At 39.0% G+C, this 12,242-nt stretch overlaps 1 protein-coding gene across 2 annotated transcripts in view; it reads right to left on the bottom strand.

The window, feature by feature from the left end:
- Positions 1–12,242, bottom strand: part of ASAP1 (ArfGAP with SH3 domain, ankyrin repeat and PH domain 1) — a 146,416-nt gene that overhangs the window by 120,443 nt on the left and 13,731 nt on the right. For both annotated transcript variants that reach the window (XM_057429851.1, XM_057429852.1), the window contains exon 2: positions 6,903–6,989. In XM_057429851.1, the coding sequence (XP_057285834.1) occupies positions 6,903–6,961 (59 nt within the window). In that variant the 5' untranslated portion in view covers positions 6,962–6,989. The remainder of the gene's footprint in view (positions 1–6,902; positions 6,990–12,242) is intronic.

The following is a 12,242-nucleotide window of genomic DNA, read 5'->3' as shown; positions in this document are numbered from 1 at the left end:
TTAGATTATATAAGTGTTTCAGGTAGCTTTTAGTGGATTTCAGATTTAACCATGTTTCCTGTTTTGAATTGCCATCAGTATCTGAGATTCACTTCTAAATTTGCAAGATTCACCTCTCTATAAATTGTCACTAACTGAAATCACTGTTTCACTTCACAAATGTCAAAGAATAATCAGCAGAGTGTGAAAGTTATATTTCACGGCGTCTGCTCTAACGCTATCTTAGTCTGTGCTAGATCCTGGGGGAGGCTGTGTCGCAGCCTATTTCTCGTGTAAGGCTTGCCAATAGAAGTTATGCTTGTCTCACTCCTCTTGGTATTCTGATTGTGAAATGCATTTTCCTGTCCATCCTGGGCCAAGCTAGAGCGGGTGAGCATCATGCAAGCACCTCTGGAAAGCATACTCCTTGCTGATGATACATTGCAGTCAAGGAAGTTAGGAAGTTTTGCTGTCTTGCCATCCCACCCAGTGATTCATTCTACAAATCCATTTTATTCCCTGGCCTTTTTTACTGTGATTGCCAACAGAAGAGTTAATTACAGAGAACTGATATTTCTGCAGTAATGATAGTCACCATGCTTAAGGAGAGGCTAAGGAGCATAGCAACAACAAGCACAAACTATTAACACAGGTGTTTTGCAACAGGCTGAATAGCAACTATGGTATTTTTCATTTTATAGTACTCTAGTCATATTTAGATTGAGATCATCAGTCATTCACAAGAGCTGAGCAGTAGTCATCAGGTGATGATGACTATTGTCGTTGTTGCAAACTTTCAGACATTACAGATCCGTGCCAGAGGTGAAGAGCTACACAGCACTTGCATAGCTCTTTATGTCATCAGTGCAATTAACTGTTTAACCCATGCAACGGTGAGGTAGAGAACAGAAAGGTTATATTTCCACTATAAAGGAGACAGATACAGGAGGCTGTGGCCCTGCGACCAAAAGCAGGGCTGTATGGTTGGCTGTCTAGCTTTAGTAGTGCCGAGTCAGCTCTTCAGGGTATCAACACCTCAGCTGTGCTGGAGCTGGCGCCGGATCTCCCATAGGATACGATTACACTGCCTGCAGAGAGCAGCCCGGGAGCCACCCCCAGGGCCACGCTTCCCTGCTTCATAGATAGCGAGCTCACAGATACAAACTCAGGTGTGGCTGCTGCTTGGTTTCTGGAAACAAGATTGACCCAGGTCCCTGGCTGTGCACCAAATATGCTGTCAAGCATGCTCAGACAAGCTGCCTTCAGGGCCATTTACAACCTGTCAGTGTGGTGGGGAAATGAGTTGTTAGCTGAAGAAGGAAATCACTGTGCACATGGCTACTGTGCAGATGACTCCTCTTGATTAGTACAGACACAATCATGCCAGGATCTCACATGTCAAATTTGGGTTTTTTTTCTTTCCCAAGAATGATCGAAATGTTGCCACTTTGCAAATATGGGTTTACACCAATGCTCATTTCTTTACTTTCAAGGTTCCCATTGTGGCTATTACTGCTGATAAAAGCATCTGCTGATCAGACATTAGAGTTTAATTAAAACGTCAGGTCATTGAAAGACACATGCTTTTGATAGTAAACTATATAGTTGTTCTTTTTATGCTCTTTAGCATCTTCACAAACACAGTATCACCAGCTCAGCAGCGAATAGCAACAGAACTAGTGGTGTGCTAAAACTCATCAGGAAAATATCCTTAGGCTATGCTGCTTTACTGTACTGCTATTCTGAATAAATTTGTGGTTTGGTGTTGTATTCATACATGTCAGCTAAACACAGCAGTCAGCATTATTTCTCATACTTCCTATCCTAACTCGCTGTATGGGATCACTGTATGGTGTAAAGCAGCCGTGGCATTTGATATCTGATAAAGCCGGCTTGAGATTCTCAGAGAAAACTTGTACATGGTTAATTGCTGTTGCTGCATTTTAATAATTCCATTTTCACATAACTTCTAATAAAATTGATGGAAAATACTTATTTAAATTTATGGCTGTAGAATATCCACAGATATTTCTGAACATCAACTCTTCTCATTTGAGTTGAATGTTGGGCTTAGAGGTTAAAAGGAGCTTCAAATCAACAAGAATCTCAGCAGGGTGAGTTTGGCTTTTGGTTTTTGGAGTGTCTTATGCTAAAACTCAGTAAACTTTTTTTGTTAACGGAACTCTCACAGTTTTGTTTTGAAAAACAAACCCACCCCATTTATATAAGGACATGTAACATCATCCCTTTGTACTTGAGCAGGAGACGTTTAGTTAGAAGTTTCATCTCAGGAAGAGAGTCCTCTCAGAGAACAGTCCCGTTGGCCACCTGAGCCATGTGTGAAATGTAACAGCTACATATTTTAACCTGCAGAATGTTTACACTTTTAATATCATATAAGTGCATGATATACTCACAGGAAATAGCAAAGCCTATTTTAAAAATTGAAGCCTACATCACACATTGACTGTTGCTAATTTGCTTCAAGGGAAGTTATATGGTAAACTGCAAAGTGTTTCTGCTTGAGAAAGAAGGCTGTTGGATTTGGCATTTGCAAACAAATCTTTGAAATGATTGTGTTATTGAGACAGAATAGTCAGGTAACTTTCCAGTCAAGGAAGAATGTTCTTATCTAAATTGTATCGCTGTACATGCAGAAACCCAAAATCCAGATCCAGCAAACATGCTGATTGCAATTCTGTGTTTTTAAGTGACAGCATTTACCAATATGGCTCATGAACCACATGAGCTGCATCAATAATTTGTGTTGCTGCTGTAACTGATTTGAATAGAAGGATCAGCTTATTTCAATTTTAATACTGGCATCTCTGAGCATTTGTCTTCTACTGGTATTTAAAATTAGGTAAGGAAACATAAGCAACTGCCTCAGAAACTACAGTATTAGTTTAAAAGCCTTTTAGCAGTAGCAATATTGGTTTAAACAAAAGGTTCTTTTTGCATTCTTTCAATAGTAATATGATAGCAAAAAAAGAACCCATTGTGTTCTCATTATAAAGGACATTTTGGTAACATTAAGATCTTGCATTTTTAACACTCTGTGTACCAAATGAAAAAGATTAAATCAAAACATCAGAAACGTTCCACTGAATTATATATTTTGCATCTTATCTACTTGAATGTTCCATGCAAGTAGCTTGGCAGAATGATAGGTGAGCTCAAATAGCCATCTCAAAGGACAGCTGAAAATAACAGCACTGAAAATGAAGTACAGCATTGAGTTACACAAGATTAAGCTGACTAATCTGCTGATTCAGTTTTGCCTTTGTTTTTTGGTTTTGTCATGCAGTATCAAGAGTCATTCAGACAAACACGCAATGGCATTCCCGGCTCACAGTAACAACAACAAGCAAGGGGCTGTTCCCCTGCAACCTCTGCATCCTCCAAAGAGAAAACCAGCAAAATGCTCACCAGCAGCAAGCATCAGCAAGCTCAGGGCAGGGAAGGCATGCTTTGGGTTTTGTTGTAGGTATGCTGAACTTTTTTTGTGAGAGATGCTCATTTATGAAATCTTACTTAAGGACATAGGAAGTAATACTGCATGTCAGTAGAGACCAGATTCAAATACAGCCCTTAAAACGTCTACAGAATATAAAACAGAGGAAGTTTAGATTGGATATAAGGAAGAAGTTCTTTACTGTAAGGATGGTGAGGCACTGGAATGGGTTGCCCAAGGAAGTTGTGAATGCTCCATCCCTGGTGGTGTTCAAGGCCAGGTTGGACAGAGCCTTGAGTGATATGGTTTAGCGTGAGGTGTCTCTGCCCCTGGCAGGGGGGTTGGAACTAAAGGATCTTAAGGTCCTTTCCAACCCTAATTATTCTATGATTCTATATTGCCCATGGTGCAGGTGGGAGCCTGCTCATCACTTATGGAGACAGCTGTGCAAAGACTGCCAGCCCCACAGGGTTGCTCTGCCAGCAGTATCTACCATCACCATGTTGGTGAGGATGGGCACAGGGGAAATCTGTTCATTGTTACCTTGCATTCCTGACCCTGAGCAGATCCTGGGAGGCTTGCTAGAAAGCACGAGAGCAGGCCATGCAATGGGATTGGAAAGCACAAGATAAAGCCAATATATCATGAAGGGCTACTCTGACTGAAACAAGAGAAATAAGAGGCCTTCCAAAGCAGAATTCATAGGAGATGAATACTTTTTTTTTTTTTTAAATATGAGATATAGCAGTGACTAAAATCAGAGAATGATACTGCAGAAATGAACATGTTGCAGGGCAGCTGGCATAGCAGGCTCTCCAAAATAAAAAGAGAATGAAATAAAGCCTTAACCTGCACTGCAAACATTTCAATATTTTCTCTTTCCTTCTGGAAATGATATGGCTGTCTCATTATCCAGGCACTTCTCTAGTTCTACCTAAGCTGCTAAATGTGTGCTGATGGCAGCATGCATCTTGCCTGGAGGTTCATGCCAAAATGAACCTGGGAAACAGTTTAAGAGCAAAATAAAGGCTCTGTAGAGCTGGGATCATGTCTTTGAGCTGCCACTCATGGCTGTGACATGGCATTTGATCTCTGTGGGCTTCATTTCTCTATCTATGGAATGCAGACAATTACATGTATTTTTCTAGGTGAAAGCACACTGGGCTTTTCCAGCTGAGTAGTGCTACATCAGAAGTAAGTTTTTTTTATATGTTTTATAGTAAGAGTTTAGAAAAAGTAGCTGAAGGATGAAAAGGGCTCTCAGGCCAAACAATTTAATCAGCATTTTATTGGATAGAAAAAAAGGATTGGCAGGTAAAGGAAAGAGTTTCTTTCTACTAGTTGTTCATGATGTGAAAATCTATAGCAGAGAGATCTGGTTTTGTGAGGGTTTTTTCCTCCTCCGTATTATGAATTTATTAGCATTAAAACCATATTTAGTGAAAAAGAAGGGACTGAAGTCCCATCATGTTAAACAAACACACAGAAGTCATTTGTAGCTTTACACAAGCTTTTCTAAGACATGTGCAGGCGTTCACGTGTATGGGCCTACTGAGTTGAAGTTCAAAAGCTGGTTTACAGTGTTGACTGAGCATACTTAATTTCTTAATTCGCTAAATAGCATCTCATTAGGGAAATGCTGGAAATAAATCTGCAGATGTTGGGTGTTACAAAAAAATCCCTTGCAACCACTGAACTTATCAGCACATCTGTATTTCCCTTACATAAGCCTCTACTTTCAAGGATGCATCAGTTGGCCAGTCTTTAAATTTGAACTTAGCATAGGAAATTTTCAGTGCAGGAGTGATACCTCTTGGGTTTTGGTGGGGTCTTGGGTGCTTGTTTGTTTTAGTAAGGAGATAAATACGTTTAACAATACAGAAGACCTGAAATAATTTGAGGTATACCTGCTTTAGTGCTAAAAAGCTTTTCATTAAGCAAAAACTACTCAAATTTAAAATCCAGTTCTGAATGTAGACATTTAAAGTAGACATTTGAATGTTTTAGTTGTGGGGTTCTGTTAAATCCCAGGATGATAGACAACCATCTGGAAGCTTTTGGAAACTGGTCTTGCTGCATGGACCTAATCTCCATTGGGTCAGTGTTGATATGGTGCTAAATGAAATAAGAAGAATTTCAGTCCATAAGTCCATCACAGCAGCTACTATCTCTGATTACTCATTTGCTGCTACTTTTAACCACTGAAATTGAGCTTGCTGCTTCCTAAGTTAACTGGCTTTCCACTGACTACAGTAGAAGGTCATCAACTGCTCATCTGTCCTGCCTCTAATGATTTTTGTAATGCATTGCTGATCCCAGCTCAGGAGCTGCAGTCAAGACACAAATCCAGAGGAACTCAGGTTTCATTAATTTCAGTGATCTTACCACTACTTCTTTGCTTGCTGGTGGTTGTGTTGTGTTTTGTTTTATTTTATTCCTCCAAGAAAATGTAGGAGCAGTAGGATATAAAAACCTAAGGGCTGTTTCAGAATCAAATAGGAACATTCATCTTAATAGCTTCATATTTTTGCAAAGATGATTGTTTGACTTCTGAACTCTCTCTTATTTAAGTCATCATGGATTTAAAAAAGGAAAAATATGTGTAGCCATGTGACAAAGCAAATGCATGAAAGGAAGATTTATTCAGTTTTCAGAAGATCAGCAGCAGTGAATCACCCTCTTGGCTGAGCTGGAGTGCAATATGGTCAACTGTTTCCCCCAGGGAAGAAGAAAAGATGAAAGTCCCACACTGCTGTAATGGCCATGCAGGAAGCAGTGACCTGTGCCAGGACAGCTCCAGCCAGTGCGCCAGGTACAAAGAAGTCTTCAGCCTTAAGCATCAGTGGTGTTGTTGTAAAAGCAATCTGAATGTAGCTTTTAGTGGTTCAGTGAAACACTTTAAAAACTTTAAAACAAGAGCACTCACCATACAGAGACTGAATAAACAAAAGCATATTTAGACAACTGTGTGCTATTCAGCACTTTACATCACGAGAAAAAGAGTCCCTCCTCTTTCAAGCCCCCGCACAAATCTGCCATAGATTTTTCAGGCTGATTTCAGAGATTTGTTGTTTTCAGTTAAAACAACATCAGTTACCAGATCTAGACGAGTTGAAAAGAGTTAGTGTCCTTTTTATACCCTGCCCCCCTCTTCCAGCTTTGAAATCTATGAAAGCAAAGCAAAATACATAATAAATGTTAGTGTTTGTTCCATTACTTGCTCAGGCAGTCAGTGTTTGGTAAGGATTTACTGATTTGTTGGAATTTTTGGCCCTTGGAATGATCAATAGGTTATACCTTATCTGAAAAACACCCACTGTAGTAATACCCAAAGCATCATAAAGCCGAGGAAAAACCCAGTGGCAGATATTACAAAGGACAATACCAATTTCTTTTAGGCTTATTTTTCTTAGATCATGCTCTGTTTTTAAGCCTTTAAAGCAGTTATTTATATCTTTCTTATTCTTACCGATTCCATAGTGAATCTCTTGAAGAAAAACTTGAAAGCCTGGAAGCTGAAGATCTCATGTCTCATCTGTCACAACCAGAAACCTACCTAGATGAGGAGAAAAGATCAAGTAAGTAAAACTGACCAAAGTTATGGGACTAAGAAGATCACTTAGTCAGTTTGAAACAATGTCTGTTAATTCTTCAGTGATAACAATTTACCGTACATTATTTGATTACTGCATTTGATATCGTGAATGTCATTGTGGTAAACAGATCCATCAGAAATCACCTGAAAAATAATACCTTGTTAAAATTGCCACAGGAGAATTTCGTTCAGCTGACTGGGAAAACTCTGTCTAACTGAATGTGGCAACTACTCAGTCAGCTGCACTGAGTGCAGAACTGGAAACATTGCCTGTCCAAGTTGTCTGACACTTCAGAAGACCCAGTTTTCAGATACAACTTCAGTCTAACCATTCAGGCTGAAAATTTCCATGTCAGGTGTGTGCACCAGACTGATTCTTTTTGGAAGATGGAGATAAGATTTGAAGGATCAAGAGCCTGGGAGCAAGAAGTGGCCTGATAGGGAAGAATCCTGCCTGTAGGAGAGGGGAGGAGGGTGTGGGGAGACAGTCATCCAGGACATGGGCAAGTGAAATCACAGTTTTTCATCAGACTCCTCCACTATTATGTTTCATACTGTTTCCAGTTTATGACTTGTGTTTCTGTGGGGGAAGGGTTAGGGTTAGAGATGCTGAAGAGCCTCTGAAGGAGGTGAGTAGGACTGGGTCATACATTTCACTTTGCAATCTGCTGGGCTGATCTCCATAGTAGGTCCAAAGGGATGACGTGGAAAAAATTTGGGGTCAAATATTGGTGCTGGGTAGGAGAAGACTACCCAGAAGCTGTTGCCTTGTAAGATGAGGTGGTAAAGCAAGGAGACTGGGACAATCACATGAGATGGAGACGTGGACCAGGCAGGCTGGTAGAAAGGGAGACAGAACTAGGACCCACAGGGGTGACACTGGGACCAAAAAGAGGGGTGAAGGCAGTCGGGCAGTGCGAGGGAGGCTGCCACCAGATCACACCCTTTGCTTAGCCAGTCTGCCTATTTCCATTTGAGTGTGCCATTTGATTCCATAAGGAAAAGCACATCTCCTCCATGACTCTTTTTTTTTTTTAAATCTTCTGTGTAAGAGAAGTCTTGTTACTTCTCTTGACCTATTTCCCCAGAGACTGCTGTAGTTTGTTTATGGATTTTGTCCTGCTTGTTTTATGTTTCCAAATATGTCATGTGGGCCTGGAGGTTTGCCAACCCTTAACATTTAAAATAACATAGAGTAATCCCTGTCTCCAAGACACATGGGATTCAATAAAACATTGCAACATAGAAGGTTTTGGATGGGATGTTACTGTATCTCTTTTCCCTTACTGAGCCTTTAGGATACTTTCAAGTATGTTGTGGAGAGCTCTTTTGCCATTACCAGGGCTTAACCAGCAGATGCAGACTTTTACATACTGGCTGGAAGGTATCTGAAATTCTACCAGCTTGGCAGCATGGGGGAAGAAATGGTTATGGGCTTTGTCCATAAGGAAGAGGTGTGTCCTTTGATATGAAGGTAAGGGTGTAAGAGGAGAATTATCTACTTTGAACCAAGAATATTATGCTTGAATATTATGTTACCTGCAGGAAGAAGGTGTTAGAAGATCTGGTCATTGCACTGTTTTTTTGTGGACTGGGAAAGACCTCCACCAGCAGACAAACAAATACCACTCTCTTATAGCAAAACCACAGCCACTGGCATCCTGGATCTGACTCAAACCACAATGACATGTCTGCTTGTTGTTTAACTTTACAGCACATCTGTTCCTTTTAATGGTATTATCCATCTCCTTGGGCGAAACAGTCACCTTCATCATCATAGGTGTATGCGTTCAAGTCAAAGCAAAAAGACAAGAATCTATAATGGCTCATTGCTTTCTAAATGAAATGCTGAGCTCAGTGCACAAGTAACTATGATTTACATTAAATTACATTTTGACTTGATGGTAATTTATTTTTCATAATTCCAGAAAGTCACAGAATCTCCTTACTTCTGCTATAATAAGCCACTGAATGTTACTTAGTCATTTGCTGTATACAGCAAAGGAGTTACCAGCATTTGTGCTTACATCTCAGTGGTTCAGGATGATTATGTTCCCTTTTTAGGTCTCCTACACTGGGCCTCTCAGTACTACAGCAACTAAAAAATAAAATGAAATATGAAAGAAATGCAGAAAAATATTTATAAAGAAATCAAGTTGGTTGAAGTTAGCAGGACTGAAGTTAACAACACTGAGAAGGAAACATGTAGATTTCCTAGAGAGAAGAAAGGTAGCCCTGTGAGGAATATGCCTATGTGAGTTCAACTCCCTGACTTGGTGAATTTGGAGAAGTTATTAGGGCACCATTCAGATGGCAGGTTCCTCAGGCCTCATGCCCATGTGAGTGTTTTGTCCGGGTAAAATTCTTTTGACGATAAATACAGCTTTTATGAAACTCTCAACCAAGGACAGTAATAGAATTCAGGCTGTGTGAAGATGGCATCTTGACTCTCTTTCACACACACACAGTCCCCCCAGAAAAACCTGAAAGAAAAACAGTACTTCCCAACTGTCCAGGGCAATGTGAGGGCAACACTATCAGATTTATGTAGAGTCCTTATATATGACAGTATGTGAGTTGGAGCAGGGAGTGAAAAGGAGATGTAAATCCCAGAATAGATAGAGGACAATCAAAACCTAGAAATATGATTGCTTTTTAGCTAGGGACACCTGCACCCAAAGAGAGAAAGACTAGTTGAAGCTTAAGTAAGGTCTAACTGAGAAGAGGGTGACATTAATGACAGCTGGGGGACAATTCAATAAAATACAATGCATACATACAATACAATAATGCAGTAGCAGATTCTATTAGTCCTCAGATGAGGAAAGCATTTGTTGTTGTGCCTGATTATAAATATGTGCAATCATATCAAATTTTACAATCTTAAGTGCTTGAATAATCCTAGCTCTTAACTAGTAAGTATAATAAGTTGAATTCCTATATTTTTAAGCTTTTAGAACTCATTAAATAGTGTGGAAAGCCTATTTAGAGGGAATATAAAAATTGTCAATATATTAAATAACAGTCAAGAAGAAAATCCCATGCAGAGATTTTTCAGATGAGGGGAAAAGATCAGGAAATATTTTCATACTCTTTAATTCCCTGCATTTGATATTGCTTAAACTCTATGATTTCATGCATAAGTCATTTCATTACCTATTTTGGTTTGTTTTGTAGGATTATTTTTTCTTCTTTCATAATAGAATACACAACCTGAACAGCAACAATATACATATCTAATTTGCATGTCTAATGAAGATTTCAGGACAAACATTGAACAGCCAGTTTCCATCTATGCCTGAGCTGGAGTTAACCTAACCCGAAAACCTCAGACAACCAAAAGTTAATATTGTTTCTACAGTCCTTGATGTAACAATAATAGTAGTTGTACACCACCATGATGAAAATCAACTCCCTTTATGTCCAAACAATAGCATGAATCACAGAATTCTGACCTTGATACACAAATGCGATCATGTAGTAATTACAGCTCTTGCGCTTTCTGTATAAACAGACTACTTCATCTGGAAATGCTGTAGGGTACTGCTTCATTCTGCAACTGACAACTAATGACTGAGCAGAAAGCTTTTATATCCCCAGAAGTTTTAAAATAAAGCAGGTAGAAAAAAAATCTTATTTCCTGCAAATATACTCTGTTGAAAAGCATACCTTATAAATGTAAAGATTGTCTTCAAAATCACGTTTTGCAAGGCTATTCAATCTGTTTTCAGGGCAAAATACAGAATTAAATTATTTAGTCCATGTGATAACTGGCATGTTCTTGAACAACTGTGAGATTAAGGAAAATGTCTTTCATTTCATGCCAAAATCTGCTTGTTCTGTTTGTGTCTATGTTGGTATCATCCAAACAGGATGTGACAAACATACACTCTTTGGCTTCACTCTAATCCACAATTTGGATAACATTGTTAGGATGTGGTCTAACAAACTTCAGTGAAGCAAATCCGAGGATATTTGTCTGTGGACAAGTCACTTCAGACTTGATTTTAGTATGTCCTAAGCAAAAGAATCTCTGGTCTGACCTTGTGCATCAGCTGTTTGTGCTTCCATAAAAATACACAATCGAAATACTGACATGCCTATAGGCACGATGTGAATCCTGAAAGGAGTAATGGAAAAGTCATCTCTGAATTGTACTAACTCAGCATAGAGCCCAGGAGTGACCCTGAAGAGCTGACTGACATCCTCTTGATGATGCGTCCCTATTTATAATGGTTCCTGAGAAATGTCAAGTGCTCAATGTTTAATCTATTAAATAATTACAGCGATGACTTTAGATAATCCTTAATCAAAATTCTGTTTGGTGCCAGAAGTTCTACCAAAGTTTCTGAATATTACATCAACAGTATTTGAAATTAAATGTGTTTTCCTTAATTCCGTCCTGACTAGCATGAATTGCATATCTTTCCTGTGATTCTTTATGAATAGTGCCTGGAATTTGCCATTGCGGTGTTTTACACTGGATTGATGTCAGGCTGAGAAGGATATCAATCCTCGGGTCATTCCACTGAACTTTTAAATATATTGGCAAAGTATGAGCTTTAATGCATTCATCTTGAAATACCCACATGTTTCGATATGTACAGAAGATCAACTTAAAAATTCAGATAGTTTCTTGAACAGTATCCCTAGAAATAATAATTAGTTAAAAAAAAAATCTAGTTTTAGGACATGGCATTGCTCTTAGAATGGAAATTAGTTCCCCACCCTCAGCTGATATGTTCATCATATGATTATATAATTATCATAGTAGGATACATGGACTGTGCAAGTGCTATAGAATAGTTGCACTTGACAGCTTAGATGTGGCTTAGGAATTCATGCTGCAAAACACAATAACTCTAAGACTCAACACTTTTATAATATATCACCACTGTACAATGGTACAACATATTGCTATAGAGGACCTGAGGGCTTTAGTGTACTTGTTTAGTAATTTTCTGCTGTCTCATTCAAAGGTGAATTTTCCTTAAGATTCAGATATATGACAAAGAGATTTGTGTAAGTGTTTAGACTGAAGGACTCTCCAGTCTTTGAAGCCTGTCTTTTGTTATTTGTCTAAGGGCTTCAGGATGATGGTATTGTGAGTTAAATCTCCTTGTATCTACTTAGGAATGACCTTTTCATCACTTCCAACTATATCCATCATCTGTTTCTTGGGCTCAGGGAAGAATTTTCATTTTGTGGCAGCAG

The sequence above is a fragment of the Pezoporus wallicus genome, unplaced genomic scaffold (genome assembly GCF_028554395.1).
Source record: "Pezoporus wallicus isolate ANWC-B61680 ecotype Strahan unplaced genomic scaffold, APGP_CSIRO_Pwel_v1 contig_7545, whole genome shotgun sequence".
NCBI classification, from domain to species: domain Eukaryota; kingdom Metazoa; phylum Chordata; class Aves; order Psittaciformes; family Psittacidae; genus Pezoporus; species Pezoporus wallicus.
Note: the sequence above shows the minus strand (reverse complement) of the source record. Positions and strands in the feature narration are given on the sequence as shown.